At 38.9% G+C, this 27,035-nt stretch overlaps 1 protein-coding gene across 7 annotated transcripts in view; it reads right to left on the minus strand.

Annotated features, from left to right (window-relative positions):
• Positions 1-9,026: 9,026 nt before the first annotated feature.
• CHL1 (cell adhesion molecule L1 like) overlaps positions 9,027-27,035 on the minus strand; it is a 141,269-nt gene continuing 123,260 nt past the window's right edge. For 4 of the 7 annotated variants that reach the window (XM_061455710.1, XM_061455711.1, XM_061455708.1 and 1 more), the window contains 8 exons: positions 26,733-26,848; positions 26,363-26,567; positions 26,012-26,134; positions 24,603-24,782; positions 17,769-17,930; positions 16,949-17,080; positions 16,039-16,111; positions 9,027-14,140 (listed from right to left, as the gene is read on the minus strand). In XM_061455710.1, the coding sequence (XP_061311694.1) occupies positions 13,924-14,140; positions 16,039-16,111; positions 16,949-17,080; positions 17,769-17,930; positions 24,603-24,782; positions 26,012-26,134; positions 26,363-26,567; positions 26,733-26,848 (1,208 nt within the window). In that variant the 3' untranslated portion in view covers positions 9,027-13,923. The remainder of the gene's footprint in view (positions 14,141-16,038; positions 16,112-16,948; positions 17,081-17,768; positions 17,931-24,602; positions 24,783-26,011; positions 26,135-26,362; positions 26,568-26,732; positions 26,849-27,035) is intronic. The other 3 variants (XM_061455712.1, XM_061455713.1, XM_061455714.1) reach the window with 3 other exon arrangements.

A 27,035-nucleotide genomic window follows, 5' to 3' on the forward strand; every position in this document is an offset into this window, starting at 1 on the left:
ACATCCTTATATCTACATTGACCGTAACTTTAGACCAGTGGAAGACTGAGGCTCTTTGACTAAATGCGATTTAAATCCTCAGTGCTCAGTCCTCCTGCATCCTTAAATGGGGGTGAGGGCCCGAAGTATGGCTGCAACTCAAATCCCAGCTGAAGGAAGCTATATATTTTATCTCCTCCTTTTAATTGCCTTTGTCTTGTGGCAGCTCTGTGCATGCCTGACCCCTGCTAAAGCAGCCCTCAGGCTATCCTGACTGCTACCTGCTATGCCTGCCGCAGGAGAAATGCAAAGGTAAACCACTGAAGGGTCTCCGGCCACTTTCTTCTCATCAGACAGTACCTGTAGCAGAGAGATTGTCTTCAGAGTCCTCCATTAACTGGGAAGATGCATTTGATATGGAGTTGAAGCTGAGCAGACTGATTATACCACTGTTGCCATGTGTGTTAAGGCAGACTGAGCTCAAAGCAGCCAAAAGGCAAATCTGGCCCAGTTTCTCCTCTTTCCCTCTGGGGAGAATTCAATCAAGAATTGATTAATGCTTGAATTCTCATCAAGAATTAATAAGTTCCTCATGTGGTGAAAATGAATAGTCTCAGAGAAGCAGCTAAGCTTGTTGTTTTGTACAGGGCAAAAGAAGAAAATTACATATTTGGCAACTCTGATTGTGATGGCTAAGTTACAGAGAAGGGGAATTCTGTATTCCCTGACTGTTCATGCTTTTTTAATAGCCTAATGAATGAATTGACAGAAGGCCAGTTCTCAGAGATGACTTGAGTTGCTTCCACCACTGTTTCCTCAAGCTTTGGTATGATGCTTAGACTCCTTATAAGCAATTGTGAGATCCAGGCACATCCCTTCCCAGCCTTGGTAGGAGCCAGGTCCCAGTAAACAGGGAACAGAGAAGCTCAAGATGCCTTTCAAATGTCTTAACTATTGTGTCCTTCTGAAGCTTTTGCATTTTGCCACTAGTAACAGCAGCAACTATTTCTGAAATAAGACTAAGTGATGTTTTTCTGCTGTGGGATCAATGTATTAGTTTAAAGCACCCCACTTTTACAGCACACCTTCCCTGGTTGGAGCATGCCTTTGGAAAGGGATCCTCCAGCCCATGTTGGTCTATGTCACACCTCACAGGGTCCTCACTAACAGGGTGCCCCACCAGAGGCCCAGTCCCACCAGTGCAGGTGTGCTGAAGGAGAATACATACCAACATCCATCTGTCTAAGTATCCAGTTAGGTCTCCCCTGGTCACAGCAGCAGAAATGAAAGCATTTTCCACTGGAAATCCTTCCCCCAGCTCATACACTAGGTGCTTTGTATCATTACAAACAACTTCGGGGTATGCAAACCCAGGAAAGGAGCTACAAGCAGGTGGTAAAATTTAGTACTAAAATACAGCTGTACCTACATACACCATCTTATGGTCAAGCACTTGCAGGTTAGACAACTAAACGCTGGACTCAGGTGTGTTTGCTGTTCTGAAGTTCTCGAATTTTCCAGCAGCAAAAGTTCCAAGAATAAAAAAATAGATGCTGAAATACAGCTAAAGCTCAAGAACTGGAGGCAAGAGAGTTTGAGCACATGTTATGGAGGTGCAAGGAAGGCTGTCATTCAGTCCAGGAGGGAGAAGACACAGGAAAATAACAATCTCAGGTGATTTGTTACAATCACTATGTCCTCAAATCCTTCCAGAGGATGCAGCCAAGGAGGTTATAAAAGTCATTATCTGAAGAGACGCAGGAACAAGCAATATCCCTGGCACAATCACTACTTGTAATTATCTTGAAGCATTTCCTGGAAGAGTCATCATGCATGTTGCAGCATCTGCCTATTTCCCCAGTGTAATCACAGCAACACTTGCTTCTCTGCTCGGCGTGGCAAAGAGCAGAGATTTGGATTTGGGATAATAGGAGGGAGCTGAAACACCAGGTGAATACTGCAGAAGATGAAATTCCAGACTGCTTTTGTTTATATTTAGCTCTTATGAAAAGAGTTATCAAGTAGTGATCATCTGGATTTAAAAAGCCAAGTGTGACTTTCATTTGCATCCCCAGCAGAGGTTTTGGTCTACAGAAGGCAGCAGCATTGAAGAAAGCTGTGCTGCACCGCTATCATTACCAGCCAGGAGGGATGTGGATTGTAAAATGTAATTTAGTGATGCCCTACAACCATGATTAAAATTAAGGTGGAGCTGAATAAAATATCATTGTAAAGAAAATGTAAAAGAGAATTTAAGAATCTAGATCATGTATCTCTTACACACAGGGGAAGGGTTTTTTAATTTTATTTTACTGCTCATCCTGGAGTGGAAAGAAGAAAAGAGGTTTCTCTTGTTTCATTAAATTTCTTCCATTGCTGCACGAACATTTACGTACAAAAACTTATGGGACATGCTGAATTTCCATGGAGAAAATGTGTAAGGGTGGGAAAAAAAACAAAACATGCACATGTGGGGAAAAGGATCTTGGGGGAGGAAGAAAAGAACGAATTTAAGACCAGTGGAGTATTTTTTTTCTCCTCCTCGCTTTGTGACAAGACCATGTCCAAAACTGATTTAATTCCACCTCAAATCTCATTGCCCTTTCAGCTACTTAGCAGGCATGGCTTTGTCCAAAATGCACCTTTACATGCACAACTTAAAGTCAGTAATTAATTCAGCTGGAAAGTCTCAGCTGGACTTGCATGGTGTTTGCATAGACACTTGGATAGAAGTTTTATTCTCCTTATTCTTCTCCCAGCTCAAACTAAGCATTATCACAGAAAACAGCATGCTCCCTGGTCAGGGATTCAATAAAGGATTTTAATTCATTTTTATAAAGGAAAAAAAAAAAGGCACCTAAAAATTACAAGAGAGTAAAAATGCACTTATTTTTTATCCCTTGTTGACTTGCAGTCTTTGATTTACATGAGTAAAATCAGGCCAGAAACTATTGTTTAAATGCATGGTACTACTCTTGTTTTATACAAAACAAGGAACAAAAAGCTGCATACATTTCCCCATCTCCACATGGCTATGGATGTCAGGAAAACAATATTTCTTTTCTCCCATTCTCCTCAACCAAGCCCATTTTGTGTGGAAAGCCTCACTTATAAAAACAATCTTGGAAAACACATTCTTTTCTCTGCCTTCCTCATATTTGAAAGTGTGGGTACAACAGAGTCTGTGGGACCTATACCCGATTCCTTTGTTTTCTTTTCCTTGGAAGGAAATCAAAGACTGCCCAGAGCAATGCCCCAGCTCCAACTGAAACAGCTCAGCTGGGGAGTGCTGAGGCTGTAACAGCCCAACCACACTACTCAGAAATAGCCAATGTGACCTCTTCTGTCAGAGAATAGCTATGGGCTACACCACAGCAGTAAAGCCCATTCCCTTGTCCAAGAAAAGTGTCACTAAAGGTTGAAACTCAGAAAAAGCACAATGCCAGTCAATACTTTCTTGTAAAAAACCTCACCGATATATCCATACATACCAGTTAAAATGAGACACAGCAAGTACTGATAGAAAGCGATAAAGCTAAAGAAAGTATCAAAAGTGTCGCTAAATACTTCTTGAGTGGCTGGACAACTAAAATAACTTAAAAAAATACCTTTAAAGAAAAGAAAGAGACATGATGCTTTAAGACTAATTGTACCAATAATCAAAGGCTGTCTCCAATTCCTGGACTAGGAGGTCAATTACTGAAATAAATTTGACAGCAGATAGATGGTAACAGTATGCAATTACCATTTAAAGACTGTATAATTATGGCAAGAATTAGTCTGCATTTTCAACTGCAGCAAAATCCATCACTTTTTAGTAGTTATTATCTTGATTATAAGGAGAAACTGATTCAGCTACATCTTGTCAAACTGACAGAAACCTGAAAATACAATGGGTGCTGATAACAGGCTCATGAAATAGCCCAGTTGAGTTTGAAGCGTCCTTTCCTTAATTGGAAACTTAAATTGCAGATGTGAGAAAAAGTTAATGTTCAGAGTATTCATCAAGGGGAGATGTAGGCAAGTTTAAACTCGCAGATAATAGGACTTAGAAATGCATATTTTTATGAGGTTTGCCAAAATCAGTCAAAATATGGGCTTCTCTCAGAGACATTTAAACTCGCAATTTAGAGTCAGCTACAGAGTCACAATCCTGCTTATTTAAAAAATTAGTGTGCTCTTCTTCCATCAGTCACTATGGCTTCATGAACATTTTGGTTAATGGGTTCACATTTTCAAGGTTCCACAAGGTTGGTGAGTAGAGGGGGTTTGGTAACCAGTTCTTCAAAAATTCTCTGAAAAGTAAAATTCCCAATAAATCACAGACTGAGCTTGATGAGCGTTCTTTCTTGAAGCAGACTGTTTCAATGAGGAAAAATATATAAACGTAATCTGAAAACAAAACAATTCTCCTATAGTTACTAGTAGTAACTACAATTACTAGTAATTCTGCAGTCCTGAAAGGCCAGGAATCAAGAGATTCAGAAAAGTCATACCTGGGTGAAAGCAGAGACCCTGCTGCCCTCGGAGGAAGAAGACCTGCACAGGAGAGCAGCAGCACTGCTGAGCCTAACCACACACACCACTAACTACATGAAGAGCCAGAAAAATGCATAAAACATGGCAGTTAAAAGGCATTGTGAAAGCAACCAGGACACCACTAAGAATTAGATAACCTGCACACTGGGAGTTGCTAAAAAAAATGCAGTCATAGAAAAAGTAAACAGATGTTGGTTATGGGTGGTTTGGGGGTTTATTTCTTTTTTTCCTAAGTAAAAGTTTTTCAAGAAACACATCAAGAAAACTTAAAGTCCTCAACAACCGATTGATTCTAGGAAACAAAACAAAGCAAACATTTTTCAGCCTATGATTTCCTCCCAAAAAATCACTTATGACAAAAAACAGTTGAGTTACTCCCGATGAAGAAACAATGAAAACAAGCAGCTTCAATAGCTACCGTGATGCTCCCCCCCTCGACGAGCTCGCAACGCCATTCAAAACCTGTGTTTCAGAGCTATTCCCCCTCCACTTGTCATTGCTACTTTCAGATGTCTTTGCTGACACCACTCTTTGCAACAAAGATTTTTCCTACAGAACTTTTTAGTAAGTTTTTTTACATTAGGGGAATTAGTGTGACAAATGATCTGATTTTGCTGCACTTTACACAAATTTATTTACTTAGTGGCCTCTCAGTTCCATGCTGAGTTTGGAAAAAATATATGCTTCTTTTAATTATAAATAATTGACCAGACCTCCTGTTCTACTGGAAGTTGCTATTCCACTGTCAATCTAAATAACCCAGTAATTTTTTTTTGTATACATGTTTTGCATAAATTGCCACTTGCAGGACAAGAAATGCTCAGAAAAGTGACTGCCTGAAGTCATAAAGGACAACATCTCTCTTACATGGTAGGCTTATTTTCATTAGAAACTGCGTTATGCATTGAATTATTAATTATTAAATAATTATTAAAGAACTCCCTTAAAAATATAAACCATCTCCATTACCATGAGCCCAGGCACCTGCAGACATGCAGCATGACAGAAGGGCAAAGGAAAGAGCAATGCAAGTCATTCCCAGGTTGAATCCTGCACCTGCTCAGGAAGGTGTCCACACCAGCAACACAGTGGTGAGGACCTCGGTACCCGCAGAGTCTTCACATCACCCCGCAGAGCACATAGCAGCCGTGTGGGGCAAACCTGTGTCTTCAGCTGAATACTCAGCACCACCCCCCTGCCCACTGCTTTCCAGTAAGAAAACAGGGCATCCTCCATTTTCACTCTCCAGAAATGAATGTTTATTACAGAGAGTCTTAAAACCTGCAGATTAATCTCACACTTTTATTCCTTTATTCTTTTAATAGAATAAAAAAAAGTTTTCAAGATTATTTTTAAACTTAAAAAAAAAAAGGGGGGGAAGAAAACAACAAAAGCCACCATGAACAGTTCAGATACCTTGACCCACAGCAATCTCAAAATCTCATGTGAATCTGAGGTGGGGAACACATCTTCCACCCTGAATGGATCAGGGAGATTACAGGCAATAAAAAGAAAAACATGATAAGGAAGAAGCACAAATAAAGACAGCATTGATGCAAAGAGGCTGGAAATTTTCCAAGCCCAGGGATGGGGGAAGTCAAGAGATCAATATAGACAAATCTTGAGAGTCATGAGGAAAACAAAGTCAAAGTTTTTACAGAGAGGCAACCCTGCTGCCTCAAAGACAACAAACTTGTTCCATCAGAAACACAGAGGACCAAACACATCATCTATCCAGGAGAAAGGGAAGAAACTCAGAGCACACACTGTAAATCAGCCATGGTGGGGCCCTCTGGTAGCTATCACAGCTCTGTAAATCTCCCCAGCAAGGCCTCCTGACCATCACAAGTTGCTCTTCCAGGTAAAGGCAATGACAAATCCATCTTCACATTACTGGTATGCTCTTACCTGAGTGTGTGGGTCATCTTCCCAAAGCCATTGGGCTTACTGCTGCTCCAGCCCAGCGAAATGTGATCTCACCTCCAAGTCCTGCTCTCATGTAACAAGCTAAAACATCCCTGCTATGCTCTCTTATTCATCAAGAGGAAAACACTTTGTAACTATAAAGATAACCGCATCCCAGATTGGAAGGAAAGGCTACTGATTTGTTACCATAATTAGTGAAGTACCACCCCTATGTCCTTTTCTTCAAGAGGAGCAACAGAAAATGAGCCACAGCTGTCCATTGCTTCACACCCTCCCTCTCCTCATCATACCCACTGCTTCTCCCCTCTGCCCCAGGTGAAAAGCAGCTGTCTAAGCTAACTGGTTTTAGAGGTTTCAGTCAATAGGAGCATTGAAAGCATGCTGAAAAAAATCACAGCAACACAAAGCCATGGAACTCCAAAACAAGACCAGGTTGTCAAAGCAAAAAAAAACCCCAAATAAAATGTACTGCTGCCTGTATTCTGTGTTGGAGAGGACCATGCTGCCACACTCAAGCTGGATTGCATTTGCAGCATATAAATAAGAACTCTACTCTCCCTTTTTACATTCAAAGGTTCCTGCAGCAGTCACGAATGTCTCCTGCACCTGCAGAGATGCTCTGCAAAAGGGGAAGCACAGCAGGCAGTGGCACAGGGTGCATTTTACAGAAATACCCATTTCTCCAGGCAGCAGCATGGTGGGACAGCTCTTGTGTGCAGGTTTAGCCACATCAGATGTAGGGATGTGACCTCAGTGAGGCCAGCAATGATGCAAGCATGGCAAAAACACCACACACATCTCGTTAAATAAGGCTTATAAACCTGCAGAACTTACACACATCCAACGACTGGGACTACTGGTATTTCCCACTGGGTGACTGACTGACTTCTCTGCATTTCAAGCTTATTAACAGATGGTGAAAGTCCAGAAGTGATGACATTTTATTGTAACACTGAAGAACAGAGTGAAATATCTGAAATTAAAAGTAACACTTTGCCCCCAGAATAGTGCCAATAATGCCAATGTGGTATTAAAAGCAAAATATGAAATAAAGGCATATTGCTTCCATGCTCCTTAAACTTCTTCTTGAGGGTTTGTCAGCTGGGTGTCAGCAGATGTTGTGGGATGTGGCAAACTGGGCTCTGCAGCCTGTGCACCTGACAGTGGCAGCAGCATCTTTATTCTCACTCCAGTGAAGCACATGATTGTTAGACCATTATGTTACTGAGAAAAGTGTAAATCTCATTATTCCACAATACAAGTAATAATAAAAAACTTGGCATGCCCTTGATGCCTTCCTGTAAGGTGAATGCTAGTTAGCACAGTCCTACTTGTTTCTGCATTTGCAGTGAATGTATTTAAGGGTGTCTTTTCAGGTGAAGGATACATTAAAAAAGTCCTGCTGAAGCGAAGTAGCTAAAAACATGAGGGGAAAAAAAATGTACAAGAGCATTTCTTTCATTGAGTGAAATACCCACAGAAATGATGCCAGGGTTGGGAGCCAGGGATTATTTTCTCTGCGAGCACTGCCTAGATCTTCCAAATTTCTGTTAAATACCTGTTTTTAGACGACACCCCAAACAACTGATTTTGCAGTATCAGTTGCCATGGGTTTGTCTGTTGACTTTTAGTGAGTCCTCGGTAGTGGCAGTTTTGCTGTTTCAGGTATCAAATGTGTGTACCTGTGTTCACCGTATAGGTCCTGCCTGGCTAACCTTTCTCTACCCACAGGCAGAGTTATTTAATTAAAGAGATCAGGTAGCAGTGAATATTGGGGGGTGGGAGGGAGGATGACAGGATGACCATTTTAATAGTAATAAAAGAACTCAGGTATTTTGCTCTTTTCCTACCTGCATTGGCAAACAAAGAACACTTGTTATATTTCTATATAATGAGTGTATATAGATTTCAGACTTTTAGCATAACTTTTCCAAACTAAGGGATAAGAAAAAGATGATGAGTATTACTGGGTTTCTAGATGGCTGGATATTTATAAGATCACCATTATTCTGGTGGTCTTTAACGAAGAGGAGCAGAAATTCACCCTGCTGATCTTTATAGCTGTCTTCTGGATCAGCTTCTTTCACATCTGTTCATGCCTGGAATGTTGAGCTTTTGTCTTCTTTTTCATGGCTAAGTATATTTTAATGTTATTTTTGCAGGAATTTCATGTGGCAATTTCAAGCTCTGTGTGCTTGGGAGGTTATGTGATGTTAACCGACACAGAGTATATAAAGCACGTTATAGATGTTAACATTACATAGTATAGCATCATCATTTGATCCAGGAGATGATCGTACCATGAAATAAATGATGCATTTGAATTCAAGGTGTTCACAGTTCAGGTTCATCCTTACTTTGGTGTAGATCATATCTAGATAGCTTGTGGTGGCCAACGGTCCCAGTGAAAGCCAAGGGCAGCTCAACCTTGGTGTGAGGGCAAGAAATCCCACTAGAGACCACAAGCTAGAGAGGACTATGAATAACAATCAAAACAGATTCCCAGCAAAGAAATGGTATTCAGGAGAAAAAACCCGCAACAAACAGAAACAAAAGAGAAACTTGCTGATTACAGCTAAGGCTTTTGAAGATTACATCAAGTCAAACTTTTATTAGCAAAGTTGTATTTCATGTAAAATGAAAATATCCTTTAAAACCATACGTGCACATATGCATGATACAAACAGCAACTACAGTACAACACTTTTCTCTAAACTTTAATAAATGCACACTAACATTTAGCTCAAAAAGTAACATTGTAACAGTGACACCACATTTGCTTTGATCTTTTCTCATGAAATTACAAAGTATCTTATTTAAAGTAGTAGTAATAATAACAACAAAAAAATGAAACAGACAGTGTGCTTTGGCTCAAACCCACCTACTGGCTCCTGCCTGAAAACAGAATAAATCAGTGCAGACCACTTGAGACTTTTACATGAAAGATACAGAGCTGCAATATACATGTGCTGGTATTGCAACACAGTTTATAGGCCTTATTTTTAAATATTAAACATTAACAGAGATGCAGCTGAGGGCTTGATCCATTGTTATATAAAGAAAATTCTCTTGCCACCAAGAGTTCCCTTTCATCGTATCTGTTCTTACGGTATGTAAAATAATCTAGATTTACCACTCGTCTGCAAAATGACAACTATAAAAAATTATGATAAGATTTCCTTTCAGAAGCACACAAGCATCAGTGAATTATTCTAACTTCAGTTTACAAACTGAAAGTGAAATTACTGCTAAAAAAACCCTATCTTTTTATATAGAAACATTGTGCTAGTATTTGTTTTTATCTCAAAAATTGTAACTTTCATTAAAGCCTCTCGTGCATTGGATCTGACTCATTCAGTCAATGGAAGTAGTTACCAGAAAAAGAGCTACTCATTCAAATTTGTGTAATAAGAACGCAACAGAACAAATACCATAGAATCACCATAAAACAATAAATGATATGCTAATTAGATACAATTAAAACAAAGTTTTTTTATTTAGAATGCATACACACATTTGATCCAGAGGGGAAAGTCATTTTCTGATTTGGTTCCTCATTTTGCTCTTCCTAAACATCCAGCCCCAGAAGGGCTTCGATACCCAGTCTGTACCATTATCCTTGCTGCAGAGCAGAGTCAAGCAGAAGTGAGGATTTCTTGAGTCCCCAAATTTTGGTCCCCAAATTTTGCCAGAAACTGAAGCTGGGGCCATTCCTACAAGTTCTTGGTTGTGGTATTTAACTATATGTATATATTTTATAAGAAAAAGTTGTCTGAGATTACAATCCATACCAAACCAATGGTACTCTGCTCTGTGATTGCAAATGGCTCACTGGCATAGGAGCTAGCACACTGGGCTTTTTTTTTTTTCCCATTAGTGGGGAAGACCTGATTTTCTTTGCTTAATCTTATGCACACTGAAAACTACACAACTTTTTGAGAAACATCCAGCCCTCTCTTGTTCCAGGGAAGGCAGCTGAAATCCACAAGCCAGGATTCCTGGGGCCAGGGAAATGCCTCCCCCTTGCTGGGTGAAATTGCATCCTGGGTGGACTAAGATATCAAATCTGAAAGTGGCATTTCCCCTCTCACAGTGTACTGCCAGCAAAATGTAATGGCACTTTGTAACCAAACATAACCAAACTAATAGCCATGGCACTGTGTAATTAATAGTTCCCTATCCAGCACTGTCTGCATGCTCACACACTGGCCGTTTCTGACTCCCTCCTCTCAGCAGGCAGTCTGAAATCCCCTGCTAAGCAGTAATCAATGAAATCACCACATATTTCCATCAACTAATTTTAATAAACACTCATGGCCAGAGTAAATAAAAATAAAACACATCAATGGATTTAATGTACTACTTTAGAACCACAGCACAGTTGGTGATACTTTTTGTTCAGCCTGCATGGCCACACTTCCTCTCACCTGTAACAGACCGTCCTAGAAAAAAATGAAGCCCATCTCCTGGCAAGGACAAAAGACTGCTCAGGAAAATTTAAGCTTGCTCTGTTAGTTTAATTTTAAAAGAAAATTGCTGATAAAACTATGAGTGTCCTGCACTGTCCGGGGTACACTGCATGAGTGGCACCCTTACAATAGAAAATAAAACCCCATTGAGGAAAAAATGAAGGCAAAGAAATGATTTAGAAAGAGGAAAAAGCTCAGGTGAGTGAGATTCCCCAGGAGGTTTAGCCATTTGTTTAATATTCATTGGGCATATTCCTCAAAAGTCAGTGCACACTATACAAATTCCGTTGAACATTTTTTTGTCACTGTATCATTTTTAGGCCCTGAGGCGTCACAAAACACCAACATTGAGATTTAAGGATCTGAATTAAAATTTTAATAGAAAAGCACTCATACTGGCACAGATGAGTAGCACATCCCAGGAATGTCATAAACATCTCTTAGCAGCAACAGATCAAATGATAGCACAGGGGATTTATATTCCTTATTTGATAATTTGACACTTACTAATAAGATCTGAAGTTTGTGTCTGTTTAATGTAGGCATTTTCTGGGACAAGGAGTTTAGTGGATCTGCAGCAACACAAGAAATAGATGACTGGAGCTGTGGGTGGGTGGCATCCAGCCTCACCATAGACATCTGCCCTGGTTAGTGACCCTGTGGCTGGGAGAGCTCTGCCCTTCCCTCTGAACAGGTTAGCGAGGCTTCACGGGAGATAATCCCAATTTTGTTCCCTCATTTTTTGTTCCTATTTCAAAGACCCTTGGTCATGCATTAGTGCATATGATTCCTAAAGGAAATCATGAAAACAGCCTGAAGCTTGCAATAAAGGCTGTCACAAGCCTAATCAGCTCTTAGACTTTATCTGGTTTGGGCTGCAGCCCACAAGAGTCAGCAGATAAAGATCATGGTGGGAAATGTCTCTGTTGATGAGATCCCAATTTTCACATTTCTCCAATTACCCAATCATTCTCTTTTAAAATAAGCATTTTTTATTTTGTTTTGGTTTGCTTTTTTTTTGTAAATAAATATTACTTTGGACATTTTCAGCATTTGGATTGAGTGAAATACAGATTCACTCAATACAGATTGCAGTGATTTTTGAATGAGGGCAGATTTCTACTCCTCCGTTTATACTCGTACACATGGCATCACTGGTGGTTTCAAGCTGTCTGTTTGGGGTTTGCTTTTTCCAAACAGAGGCTATATAAAAGGCCCTTACAAGCTAAATTAAAAAAAAAATAAAATTAACAATTAAAATAAAGAGGAACAGATATGCAGAAGCATCAAGGACCAGAGGCCACTTACTGCTTTCAGAAATGGATGAATACTGGGGAGGAACCCCTGCTAAGGTGATCTGTGTATGCACACCATGGCCTTTCTGATGGTAACAACCTGCATTACTGCGGGCAACTAACATGCCTTAATTGTAGCCTTTACTGGAACTCATAACCATGCAAGTAATTCTTGCTTCCTTTCTTCCTTCCATTGAAGTAATGGAGACCGTGAAGGAGCCATTGGGGATATTTGCCTAATTAGTATCATGATGCAAAATGGCTTTTAGGATCTATTCCTCCTGTAGTAACTATTTAAAAAATATCGTAATTGAAGTGGCAGTCATTTGTAAGTGCAAGAAGAAATGAAGCCATATTGATAGTCTATTCAAATAAACATATTAAAAAATACATACTTTTAAAGAAATTCAAGAGATTCCAATACAAAAAGACCAAAAAAATGTGCTGTACAGCTTGCTGAGTTAGTGTTGGAGAGGCAAAGAAAAGAGCCAGGTTTAAACCAGCATCCAATAAACAAAATATAAAAGAAATTATACCATAATATTTTCTCTTTGCATTTGCTTTTGCTTATTTAACAATGAATATCTTGAAAACAAATTATAAGAGTCAGGTAGGTCTATTTTATGTGATACTAGAAAGATGTGAGATTTATATGACTGGTATACACACAACTCCTTCTGAAAACTATTTTGCTGGTCCAAACTCATATTGAGAAGCAATTCTATTTATTCCTACACAGACTCATGCTAGCAACATATCTCATTTCAAAATAAAACAAGGCTGATTTTTACTTGTGTCAATATTAATATCGTATGTACAACATCTCTATGAAATGTATGCTAGTGCACAAATATACAGATATGAGACAGACAACAAGCATTTTGCTTAGAAATGCAGCTCGCAGAGACTTGGGAAAAGAAACTAAAATACTTTCTAATGATGGTGGATGGGAACCCTGTTTTACCTTGCCACAGGAAAGATACTGCAGCTTAACTTACTTAAGGAAATAGTGCCAGCTACTGGGCAGAAGATTCATCTACAAGGCCAGAGCTTTGTCTTTTAAGAGCAATTTTTCTGTGGATAGTTGCATGTCTAAGAATTGGATATTGCAGTCAGCTGTAGCCACTAAAATAATTTTAGAATATCACAAGCAAAGGAGTTTATTTCTTTTATGAAAAATTACACAATATATAGAATATATTTCTCCAGTATTTTAAATCATCATTTTTCTCAGTAGGATGCATGGTGTCACTTTGCAGAGCAACCCGTTGTTTTTGTTCAATTTTCTTGGTGTGTTATAACCTCTACAACGCTGAGGCCGTGGTATTTGAGGAAATACTATGTATACACGTATGTACAAAGTGACAGCAGCCATACAGGAAAAAAAATTACTATACAGAGAAAGATATTCCAAACCTAAGACACACATGGAGTAGCAGTTAAGTATACAGACGTAACACTGAGAAATTCTGTTTTGGTAAGACTAAGACATTTTCTATAGTAAAGAATGATTTATTTTGTTTTAATTAGAAGAAAACACCTAGAAATTAGAATGGAAAATCATTTTTTAGTGGCAGTGACTTATTTTTGTATTACCTGCATGTCAGGTTCCTGACTGGCTCAATTGGCAATCTGCTTCCAATCACATGTGATAACTGTGGAGTACTAATCGAGATAAATATCACAATTAAACATAAATCATTCTTGCTATTATTTTAGGCGTGGAGAGGAAAAGTTGCTGTAGAACTCCCAGTGCTTTCCACTGACCCTTTTTCCTTAGATCCAGAATAAGCTCCAATAAATGAACCATCTTCATTGAACATCCCATGCTCCCCTTCTCCATAATCTACCAGACTATCAGCACTTTCAGTGGCTTTAATGTCCCCGTTAATTGACTGGAGGCTGCCTTTCAGCGGCTTTTCATCGCTGTCACTACAAAACAAAGAAATGCCTTTCCAAAAATCTAGCCTTTAATTGCAAGCATGGAAACTACTCTTTTATTGTGAAAGACAGCAGCAGAAGGGAAGAGCAAGGGACACATTTCTTCGTGGGTAGTACATTGGGAATGATCAGATCCTGTGAGTCCTACTTGGTCTGGTGCACCTCACACAAGGTCACGCACACCGACCTGAATTCCCCACATACATGATTTTGTGATTATTTTAACAATGGAATTGGTCAAAAAGGAAAACATCAATGAAAAGTACATGTGTGCTTTTATTTTTTTTCCTTTTTTGCCTTGGACAGACAGAAGAATGGACAGAAAGCGAAAGGGGAAAGGAAAGGGAATGCTGGAAAGGATCTGAAGGATCCATTGCAGCAATCACTGCTGTTGTTAAGTTTTCAACATCTTACAGAAAGAGACGATTTCAATTTACAAAACAGTGGGCAATATTCAGGGCCTGTTTATTTCATTTTTCAAGCTGGGTGTGGGGACTGATGTATATGTGTGGGGTGAGGCATCAGCTGTAGGTTATAACTCTACTTTGTGAGCCTTTGCTTGATATGAGTAACAAAGGGGCTTTTTCCCCTTTTTTCATTTATTATGCTGTTATCTTACTATAACTGAAGAGTTTCTCTCTGCTAAAGGGGAGGAATAGGGAAAAACAAAAGCAGAATCAAGTGTCTGTATCTCCTCATATGTGGTCCATATTCAATAGCAATTTTGTAAAAAAGAACAGACCCTCCACAAAAAATTCAGGAAAAAAGGTAAAAAGTCCATTCTCCCTATGGCACTGGAGAAGAGCCAAAGCAGCCTTTGGGGGGGATTTGAACATAGATTAAAAGATTATTAAAAAAACCCCAAACAAACTATGCCTCTGAACTAGGCACATAATTACTCAATTACGGTCCTTGCTGATGCCAACTCAGTGTCAAAGCTTTGGTAACGTTACCTAAGGAAGGACAGAAAAACACACCTGAAATTTACCTCTTCAGCATATAATCAACAATGTGTATAATCAATACAGGAAAAAAATTTGCTGCTTTTCTGCATGTGGCATTTCTACTTATAAAAAAAGATAAGTTTGGAGTTTGGGGGGGAAAAGAGGGGGTTCAAGGTTATTAACCTCAGGACTTTCTTACCTTTCTAAATATTTGTCCCATTAGAAAGCATTAAAAATTAAATAAAGATGAAATTATGCAGAAATAAAACCCTATTCCAGTACAAATAATGTAGTATATATAAGAAGGATTTAATCAGAAATTTTACGCCTTTAAGGCCAGCGACATCAGTTTTCCAGCATGGTTCTTATAATGATGCATTTTCCTTCGTACCATGGTTATGCAATATTATAAGCTTTAGTTATTTTAAAGCAGCCAAAGTGAGTGTTTCAGTTCTCCTACAGAAACTTCTGTAGTGAGGTTTTTTTGGGTTTTTGCCATCTATTACTGTATTTCAAGCTTTTGCTTTCTTCCACAAAATGAACATTCCCCATATTGCACGATTTGGGCCTGACCAGGTTTCAGAAACCCGTTGAAGACATAAAAGTCTTTCTCTTGGCTTCAATGGACATTACAGCAGAAACCCAAATTATCATATATATTTACATTATTCATACAATGATAATTAAAAGAAAAAAAAGAGAGAACCAAACCAAGTGAAAAATAAACACTGGCACATCAACATTTACTTATATCCATCTCAGATGGATTTAAGTGTACTGGATATACCTTTATATTCCTACTTTTATCCACTCCTATGAGGTTTGCTTTGAAAATGAAAAACAGCGTTAACTGCATGCTATAAAAATGTCCTAAATAACGATGACATCTGAAAACAAACAAAACCCCAAGAAACACAAACGCTTTTTAAAGCAGGTCCTATTTACCTATATTCCCCAAAGATTTCATCTTTTATTGATTGAGCTTCGGGATCTGGATGCAAATCTTCTTTTTCTTTCACTGTACAAATAAAATAAAGTACAGATCTGTATGCCATGTTCTGCTGTGTTTGTTTCTTTTAGCTGGTGCAATGGGAAAAGCACCTGTCATCACATACAGCTTAACCTGGAGGGCAGCAGCTCTAACTGTGTGTGGACACAACTGGCAGTCTTCTGCAAAGAGTATGGAGACATCCCCTAATTTTTTAAGAAATCTATAAAGTGTTTATAGAGTTGTAGAATGGTTTGGGTTGGAAGGGACCTTAAAGCTCATCCACTTCCAACCCCCTGCCACGGGCAGGGACACATTCCACTAGACCAGGTTGCCCCAAGCCCCATCCAACCTGGCCTTGAACACTGACAGGGATGGGGCAGCTTCTCTGGGCAACCAGATTTATACTTAAATATTTATACCGAAAACCTTACTCATTGTTTTGAAAATTACAGATTTACTTTTAGCAAATCATTCTATTGTTAGGCAGTTTGGCTACCTATGGAAGTTAGGCCAGTATGTCAAGGAATTGTTACTAGTTGGAAAGTGAGCAGGTAGCCCTACCAGCAGGGGCTCAGAGGTGCAACCAATGAAGAACCTTGACTTTACAGCTGGTTTAAATGTTGAAGGATTCAGCAAGCACTATCAAGGGCCTTAGCAAAATCTCTGACCAGCACATAGCACTATTCCACCCAGACAGCACAGCTTCGCTTATATTCATTAGAATCCATTCTGCGGATATGTATCAAAAGCTACAAATCCTAATTGGATGTTTCTGCTTGCGGCTTTGCAGCCTCCAGAGAAAAAAGTCTGAAAGATGCTTGTTATTATGTGTGAACACAGTGAAAGGACAATAAATCCATTTACCTGAATATTTTCCTCCTTTATTTCTTCTGACAAAGCAAATAGTTAGCAGCAGTAGGGTGAGCAAAGCAATGGCACACATCAGTCCAATAAACCACCCCTGGGTGGAAATTCCATCGTAAATACCAGCATAGGCTTTGTGGAATAGAAAAGGAGTAAAAAAAAAAAAAAAAAAAAAAGAAGAAAATTAATCAGAGGAAAAGGGCATCACCCTATTATAACATGAACACATAACATGTTCTTCACTGGATCCTAATTATGTCAGTCTATCACTATTATTTTGTTCAACTTAAAGAAATGCAAGAGAGAAATATATCCAGAGCATGACATTTTTAGATTTAACAGGAATGTGCAGTCTAGAAGGCACAACACAGGCATTTTGTAAAGGTAATTCTGAGAGAGTAGTTGACTCAAAGAATTAATGCCAAATAGGAAAGCTGAACAGAGAATTGTTAAGCCTCTCATGCAAAAGCAGTTTGTGCAAAAGAAATAGATTTAAAAGTGCACCTGATACATGCAAACCACTGGACTTAAAATGGGTTATATCACAGCACTACCCTTTCAAAATCGCATAGGAGAGAAAACTGTTTAGTAAAGGTTTGTAATTGTTCCAGGCTATTGTGCATCAAGTAAAGCACAGGACTCACTCGTCCGAGAACCACAGATGCTTTTATACTCCCATGGGATTCAACTGCAAGGGTCAAAAACCACAGAACAAAATGATGATTTTGGTACACTTTCACTGCACAATGCAAGATGTAACCTCAACATTTATTTACATTCAAAATAAATCTTTATCACCTTGAAAGGTTGCATGTCTCACCTCTCCCCCTTGTCTCAATTACATCTTCAAAAATGCTATTGTTATCAACCCAATTCTTAGTCACTAGACGAACTGTATATTCAGTTCCAGGCTCAAGTGCCTCAATGGGGTGAAACTTTTGTGTGGGCTTTATTGCTTCTGAAATCTTGCCGATCCCTTTACCTATGGAATGTACATATTCAAGTCATATTGATTTAATGGTATTCATTGAACAAAAGGCCTGCAAAATGCACAATCACAGATAAGGTAAATAACAGACATATGACACACAAGGATTTTTAACATTTCTCATCAGATACTCTGATTTTCAAAAGCAGGCAGTGAAGTAAAATTTGTAAAAATTCCCCAATTTGATTTTTAATATGCAATCACAAAAAACAAGCAGCAGACTGAAGTAATCCTGATGTTTATGAAGGGGTTTGTACATTTCCCAGGAGGAAAGTTAATATTGATGGGGGATTATGGATCTGCTTTAACTAATGCTTGCTTAAAAATTTACAGCTTGAAAATGGGCTTGCTTTGTATAGATAATCTTGGGTTTGATGCTTCTCCCATTGAACTGAACTCAGCAGGGAAGCACAGACAGCTTGTTATCTAGAAATGGATTCTTATATGTCTCATGGAAAAAAAAATAACATTGGGATTTGTACTCATTTCTCTCCTGACAGCGATTTTCCATGTCCTTTTGAATTCCACAATGCCTGCACAAAGCACGGTTTTAGATGTAACTGAAGTTTGCTTTTAAACTGATGTTTAGGCATTTAGGTATTCCTGATGAGTTTAATATTTGATTAAGAGGTAGAAAGGATATTCCAGTACCCCTAGTTTCAGAGCCTTCTTACTTGCAAAACACCTACTGTGATTTCTGTCTGCATTAAGACTGCAGGGAATTGAATAAGCTTTTTTAAAATATCATTTGTGCTTAACAGAAAAAAGGACATGTACAGAGGTTAGCAATCACTGCCTGAACGTGAACAGCCTGTTCATACAAGAAGATTCAGAACTCTCTGTGGACCTCTGGAGGATCTCTTTAGTCAACCAACAGGTACAACACAGGAGGGTGCCTGCCCTTGGTGGCAGCAAAGAGATTTGTCGGGTTTGTACTTAGTAATATAACATTTTAATTGTGTTCAGTTGCCTAATTTGCCTGCTTTATTCAAAGTCTTCTAAATGAAGGACTGAGCACAAAGTATAATTTGAAAACTACTTGACCAATTAGCACTGACAGTAAAACGATGCTCATTAATATTTCAACTAGTAAACAAGCAAAGCAAGAAATTTTCAGAGATTAAGGCTTAGCTGACAGCTGAAGGAAAAAAAAAGATTAAAATGAATCCAAGCACAATCAAAGCAACAGTTGAAGATAAGTTTTCCAAGGCAACTATCCATGTATTATCATAAGCAGTTAAATTAGTAGACCACTGGGACAGAGAGAGCACACATACAGCTGAAATACTGCTGATACTGAAGCACAGATTATTACCATAAATTAATCCATCTATCGGTAATTTTTGCTAAATGAAGTACATGAAACTGAGCTATAATTTTTAATCAAACTGCAAATTAAGCAACAGGATACCACAAGTATATTTTAATTACATGTCCTAAAATCAAGACATCAGAAAAACATAGCAAAGGAAACACTATCCATAAAGTAACAAGAATGAATATGAACCTTCAACCTATTGTGTATTAAATACCGTATAACACTTATGCGCGACAGGATAACTACATGGTCCAATTTATACACAACACAACTCCCTTAGGAAGGATTTCTCCTAGTAAGCATATTGCTCAAACCCTGAGCTCAGTGGTGGCCAGCAGCTGTGGTTTTGTTCTGCATTTTCTTAAACCAATTTAACCAATTCCCATCTATCACACATTTATTTCCAGCTAGTGCCAGCCTCTTCTTTTTGAATGGTCAGCTCTTTACAGAAGCAGAAAGGGGTAACTGATATGGCTGAAGAAAGAACCATTTGAGCCAGGTTACTGCTCAGCTGTACCAGCGCCTCCAGCTGTGCCGCAGCCCTGGCACACCAAGTAGGGCTAGGATGTATGTGCTGGAATGAAGGTTTGAGCACAACCTGACCTGTGACTGGGGATCTACCATTGGCTCTCCAGGCTGTTTAACATCATCTATCCCAAATTACTAAACACATTTTTTTCTTTAAAACTCAGTACAGGTATTCAGTGATGGGTGATTATAAGGTTTCTATCCATGTGATTTCTTTCTGGTCTGCGTTACACACTCAATATAGTATCTACAGAGGAGAAAGCATTGTTAATTGGGGCAGGTTTGGTGGTTGGAATAGAAAAAGCAGTGTAGAATCCTGAAAAATAAAAGCAAAGACAGACAGATAAGGAAAATCTCAACATACTGAAAGGTCAGTGAGCTACAGAAATTAGCTTCAGAAAATTGAAAGCAGTTGGGCTAGGTTTTTAATCTACAGTAAGGGAGAAGAAGCATTAGTAATAAAGGCATATCACCAGCACTTCTCACCTTCCCCTACTGTTTATCAGCCATACCATGGGAATCACATGAACATTAAACACTGAACAGCAATTTTACAATATTCCTACTGGGCTTCAAGATTTATGAGAACAACAGACCACACATTTTTTATGGAAGCTTATGGTATAAAGCAAAAACAAAGAAACTGCCCCCAAAGACTTACCAAAGTGCTAGCTCTCCAAAAGTTAGAACATCTGTTATAAAACATACTTGTATAAAAAAGCTGGCATTCTAATAGTGAAATACTAATTGTGGGCAACATCTTAATTTATAACCATACCTGTCTAAAAACATCTGCTGTGATAAATGGAAAGATGAACTGTTATTATCCCCTACTGACTGGCTATTGAAAGTGTATAAATGCACATTACAAGTATCCTTCCTCTTTTTTAGTGCAGGAGGGTATTCATGGTAAATTTGGAATATTTTAAGATATAAAGATTAGTAAACCTGTTGCATGTAAAGACTATTGTGAAGAATTTATAGGTGAGTTAGTGACCATCTATTTGTACTGATTGTATTTGTAGAAGAAACCTGAGCTCACACAAGACAACAGGTTATAGATTGTTCATCTCTTGCTGCTTCTCTTTAGCTCTCAGTGTTGGCTACACTGGGGCAGGCTGATAGAAGAATAAAAAGGAAAAAAGAAATACACCAAAGACAAATAATCACAGATTTGCTTCAATTTTGTGAATAACAACATGAAGTACTCCAAGACAGATATATGTAATATATTATGCTTAACATGCCTATTTGTCTTGCTCAGGATGATAGGGGTGTGAAACAGTGATATACCAGATGTTCTTTTTCCTGGTACAGCCTGCATGCAGCACCTGGGCAGGTGGGACAGTTTGTTGCTGCGATGAGCAACAGGGTTTGATGGGCTGCAGGTCCCCCGGCCAAAGAAGAGGCAGTAGAGTGGAATGACATAAATGATAGAAAAAAGAAACTTCTCATCAAGATTTCATCAGGTTCTCTTGACTGTGAGCAAGTAGAGTATATTTTGGGGGTTTGCTGGTAACAATATCAGTGGTTACATATGGCTAAGGCAGTTGTATTTTTCCTTTCTCGCTGTGCCTGTGGCAAAAGAGAACTAAAACCATATGTTTTTTTACAAATGGTTACTGTCCTCATCTTATGGTGTGTAATGAAGATTAGCACCCTCTGGGTAAGATTTTCAAAAAGCCTTAGGAGTTACATGCCAAGTGCCACTGAAATATAATGAAACTGGTGAGCTTCTATTTTCTGGCTTCTCTGAAAAATAAAACTACAATGGTATGGCTTCCTCTGGATGAATTTTTCATTAAGGCTTGAATTTCTAGACACACAGTAATAATTCTCAACACGTAATACATGTTTGATAATCCTCAAGAAACAGTGGTAACTAGATGAGAAGAAGCTTTGTGTTCATAAGGACTGTTAAATTAAATTAATTTTTTTCACTTATATAAGAACATTATTTTGTGCTGTTTCTCAGGGCTAATGATCATTAGCAAATCGACATTTTCAAGGGGAAAACTAATTAGGTTGTAGGTCATTTAAGAAATACTGCCTGAAAATTAAAAGTTCGAGATAAAACTAATTTTCTAAAGACTGCATACCCTCTTCTGTGGGATGAAACTGAGATGTAGTAAAAAAATTGAACTATTATGTATTTTGTGGTACAACACGAGTATCCTTTTGCCCAGGTACTTCATGTCCACAGTATTTTATCAACAAATGATAAAAATCTGTGGTTGTCTATCAGCATTTTGTATCTGAGATTTTTTGGGTATGTTTAACATCTTTCATAAGAAAAAGGCCTTTTATTTCATTGGCAGTATAAGCTGTCAATGTCAGCAGTCTTGGGTCCCTCCTGATGGAGGCAACTGCAGAGCAGAGGGTTTGATCACGACTGCCAGAGAAGCACAGACCGCAGCACTGCTCCACCGAAGAGTGAAGAAATAGAGATGTGAGCATAAGACAGTATTTACTCATTGACCTTTTGCTAAAGTGTTGCTAACTGGAAGCAATGTGTTACTCCTGACAAAAATCTGAATGGTTCATTCACAGAGGAAGGTACTGCAGTTGTAGATAAAAACGATGATCCACCCATTTATCTATACAGGGAGTTATATTTATTTAATTGAGAAAAACCTTTTTTTACTATATACAGTCATTCACGCCACTGCAATCCCATCATCAGGAAATGGGTTGCACATAAATTACAGGCTGGGAAAATTATCATTTAGAGCACAACAATTTTCCCTACACAGACTCGGTTTTAGTGTTGATACATGCATACTTGCATATGTACATATTAAGAAAAAAGATTGGCTTTTCTTTCTGATTCCAGACTATAGTAGCAGGGATAACTGCAAATAAATTGAAAGCAATAGCAGTGATGCAGATCAAGTATCAGTGATAAAATTTGAATGAATCCATAGTTTCCACCTCAACATCTCCACTTTCCTGGCAGAATGCTTTGTAAAATTCTGAAATACCCATGGCACAGCCTGCAAAGGCTTTATTACAGCAGTGGAAGCTATTCAAAGTCTTAAAATGAACAATGAGAGCTTTATGTTTTTATTACTAAAACCAGAATAGAGTGGATATAGAATCACTGAATCAAAACCCAAAGAAACTTGGAGCGCTCTATCACGGAGTTTCATTTCAGAGGGCACCACATTTTACATCTGTCATTTATGTGGGTCATTTTAAATTATAAACTTCAACTTTTGCAGTCACTCCCTTTCTTCAGAAAGAGTGATTGTTTTAATTCTGAGCAATCGCCTTGCTCCCCATACCACAATTTAAAACCCCAAGAAGGTCACTGAATAGAGTGATTATTTTTTTTCAGCTTACCATGTTTAGTTGAAACATATCTGAACAATTTAGCCAGCAAATAATGTCGCAAAACTAATGGCGTCTCAGTGACAGATGCAGTGCCCTAATTTAAGGTGGCTTGAGAACTGGCAAGGGGCACATATTAACCACAGAACTGGACCCTTGCAGCATATATCAATTATACTACTCTATTCTACAAGCATTTCACAAGAATCAGCTGCTGCCGCTGCTGAAAGAGTCTTAGGAAAGACGAGAATGAGAACAAAATGAATGGCAACATTATCATCCTTTTAAGCATATCAGGCAGGGGTGCATTTCATAAAACCTGACAAGGTTATTCAGAGGAGCTATAGATATTACAGTGGCTAAACCACATTATTCTGGCTGACCAGTGAAGGCCAGAAAAGGCAACTAATAAGGTGAAATTTTGTACTTTTAGCTTGGGAAACAAATAAGATTTTTTACTTTCCTTAATGAAAAAGACATTTTAAATTATACTGATAGATTAATAGTTACAACTGTGTGAGTATCTGTATTCTACAGTGAGACTGAAGGCTACAAGACAGTTAAGAAGTTTCACTACTTGAGAAAATGGGTGACAGTTCATGACTGGATCCTGAACTGGGACATGATGAGTTTAAAGTACATTTTATATATTTTACCAGTAGCTGAAGAGATTCTGTAACTTAGAAGTCCAATAAGATGTGGTGCAACAATGACCATTTTTCTGTTTTATATCAATATTGTTCCAGACTATTGTCATTGCTTAAAGATGATGAGGCCAGGACTCTTGCTTATCACAATCTCTTTCTCCTTCCCTGCATTAAGTGCAGAGCAATGGTTTCTGATTAACAGCAAGGGCTTGTCCTCGGTACTGTAGACTTTTCAGACTTCCTGAGCACAGTACACTTTATTTCATTTCAGCTGAATGTGAAAGATGAGCTATCATATAGTGCTTGAGATTTTCCTTTAAATCACTGATCACTGGTGTTTTAGGACAGGGTATAAGTGGCACACAAATGCTCACTTACAGTGTCAGATAAAATAATATTAAAATAATATATCAAATGCACTGCAGTCAACTTTATGTTCATCTGGATTTCCCACATCAAACGCCTGGCCCTAATGCTGCTGCTGGCAGTCCCCCATCTTCACAAAAGGGCAGAATTTGTTTTCATAATATAACTGAGAACAGATTATCTAGATCTTCAATTTGCCGTTTGTGACTAAACGCAATTCACTTATTCTAGTACGGCTTAAAGAGTTGATCGGTGAGAATAGAGACAGCATTTTACAGCAAAATGAAACAGATAAGCTCTACTTTCCTGAAGAACTGCACTGCTACATTTAAAAGTTCATTGACTGCTCTCATAGAAAGAGAAACAAATTTATTTCCTCTAATTACCAAGGAAATGTCAAGCCTGGAATATTCTCAATAGATTTTTCCATTATTGTTAGAGCTTCTCCACATAAAAACATATTGCCTATTAACTTACTCCCTTGAGCCATCGTTAGTCCTTCTTCTGTGACCGGCTTCCCACAGCCTTTGACTGTACAAGCCTTTACATAGAATTTGTACTTGGTACTGGAGCTGAGACCTGAAAGCTTCCAGCTGAGTGTGGAGCGGTTTGTTACGCTGACGTCGCTCAGGGGTCCGATTTCGTGTGTTTCGTTTACTGAAAGGGAAAAGGCAGTTGAGTCACATCCAGCAGCTAAAGGCTATGAACATGAAACGTGTCCTGGAAGGGAGGCACTCTGCAGTAAGTAGGAAGGATGCAGCCTGAATAAGCCTGAATAAGCATATCTCACCTTCCTGCCAAGTACTTAAATGGGATTTATCTCATCCATGTCAATCTCCCGACTACTCAGTGAGCTATTGCTGTTCTTAAAAAGCTCTCTGATTCTAGATACGCACATACTGAGTGGGAGGAAAAAAATTACTGTCTACTAGATCATTAAATATATATAAACTGCTTCTTGCTTTGCTTCCAAACATCTGCAAACTTTTGCAAGCAAGTTAATGGCTGTTCTGCTTTGCTCCACTCTGCCTTGGCACAGTTGGCAATTGAAGGAGGGGTTTTCCCTCCCAAACTGCCTAAATAGACAGATCCACTCTCAGCCCATAGTCGTCAAAAACAAAGGGAAGATCCAGCCTCCAGTCCCTGCTTGCAAAGGCAACTGGGCAGTTCTGTTATCAGCAGAGGTAAGTGCTGATGTTTGGTTACATGTTTGGGGTTTTTAAAACGAGGGCACAGTCTAATCCTCTTCAATCCTAAAACCCCACGCAAAATACCCTGAATTGTCACCACACCTCACAGCTGTGGCAGTCTGTCTCTCCCCAGCCACTCAGTTCTTTCTTCAGGAAAGAAAGAAATACCCTTGGTATTTAGTTGTTTCTCAGTGTGATTGCTCGATAACATAGCTCAGATAGTAGTGATCTGCATTTCTGCTGAGGCATTCTACAGGGAGGAGTTACTCACTGACACAAGGTTAAGATCTGATGTGGCTAAAGCGCTCTCATTATTTTGCACTGAATGAGTTTCACTTCATAACTTCTATGTTAGGCATAACTTGCAAATGTGAAATAATTAAATTTGTCTATAAGTGCAGAATAGGGCATGGTAGCAATGTGAGCTAACACCAGAGAAGTGCATAGAAAACTCTTTGCTCTGGAAGATGACTTTAGCTTGCCCTCTAGCAGGCTGTGTGTGCATCGCAGTTCAAAACCCTGCTCGGATGCTCCGGCTGTGGTAGTGATTCAGCCCTTCACACCAGCCTGGTTTATGTAACTGTGCACATACAATGCGCAACCACCGTCCCTCCTCCACCCTTTTTTTTTTTTTGTCTTGTTTTTCTTTAACTAATAACGTGTAATCTCTAAAATCAAAGTAAAACAAGCACATACTCATCTGGTATTGCAAAATGTAGCCAGTAAGGTGGCCGTTGGCTTTCTTGGGAAGTCCCCATAACAGAGTGACAGAGTCCTTGTCAAAGTTCAGGATCCTGAGAAAACGTGGTTGTTCTGGGACTGGAAGATACAGGGATTAGCTTTCAGAGAAGCCTGAACTGGTCTGTTTCTCCACCTACTTATTAAATGAGGATACACTTTAGCTGAACATCTACAATTCCCATTTCTTGGGAAGGGTTTTATGAATATTAGAGATTTTACAATCCTTAAATAAGGAAATCAACTTGCCTTGTTGCATGGACAATTTCTATTTATGTCCCTCTGCCTCATACTCTCATTTTGTCTTACCTCCTTCTGGAGTTTCAAACACAACAGGGGAGCTTTCTGGGCCATCTCCTTTGGAGTTGTAAGCCAAAACAGTTAAGCGGAATTCACTGAAGGGCTCTAGACCAGGAATCATCCCATAGTTTCTGTCTCCTACAAATGTTAGGAAGTGTTTCTCTGGGTGATGCCTTCTTCCATCCAGCATGCTCTTTGTTTTCCACCAACTGACCTGCATTGAGATTGGCATATCTATAACAATTTATGTTGCATGGGGTTGAAAAATATATTGATTTATCTTGTCTTCCCAGAAATGAAAAATTGCAATCTATCTTTGAGCTGAGATTCATTTAGTAGTTTTCAACTATATACAAACATTTAAAGAGAAATTTGTAACCTTATAGCCTCTTAAATGTCCACGAACTCTGTCCCTTGGTATCCCAAACCAGAAGACTTTGACCAGTGTGCTGTTCACAATATCCACCGACACGCCGGAAGGAGCAGCATCTGGAACTGTAAAACCAAAAGTGCTACATATTAAAGACACATGCAAGAGTTCAGTTTCACACTGATCACAGCTACAGGGCTTCGCTTTCCAGCTCATGTAGTCCTACTGCAGGCAAGAAAAAAGCATCCAGTGGATGAAAGGGGCTAGGAAACATTATTTTGCATTATCAGGGCTTTCTGCTGAAGGCTGGAA

The sequence above is a fragment of the Pezoporus flaviventris genome, unplaced genomic scaffold, assembly GCF_033815535.1.
Source record: "Pezoporus flaviventris isolate CSIRO_AGI_PZ_B2104156 unplaced genomic scaffold, CSIRO_AGI_Pfla_v1 ptg000021l, whole genome shotgun sequence".
NCBI lineage: Eukaryota > Metazoa > Chordata > Aves > Psittaciformes > Psittacidae > Pezoporus > Pezoporus flaviventris.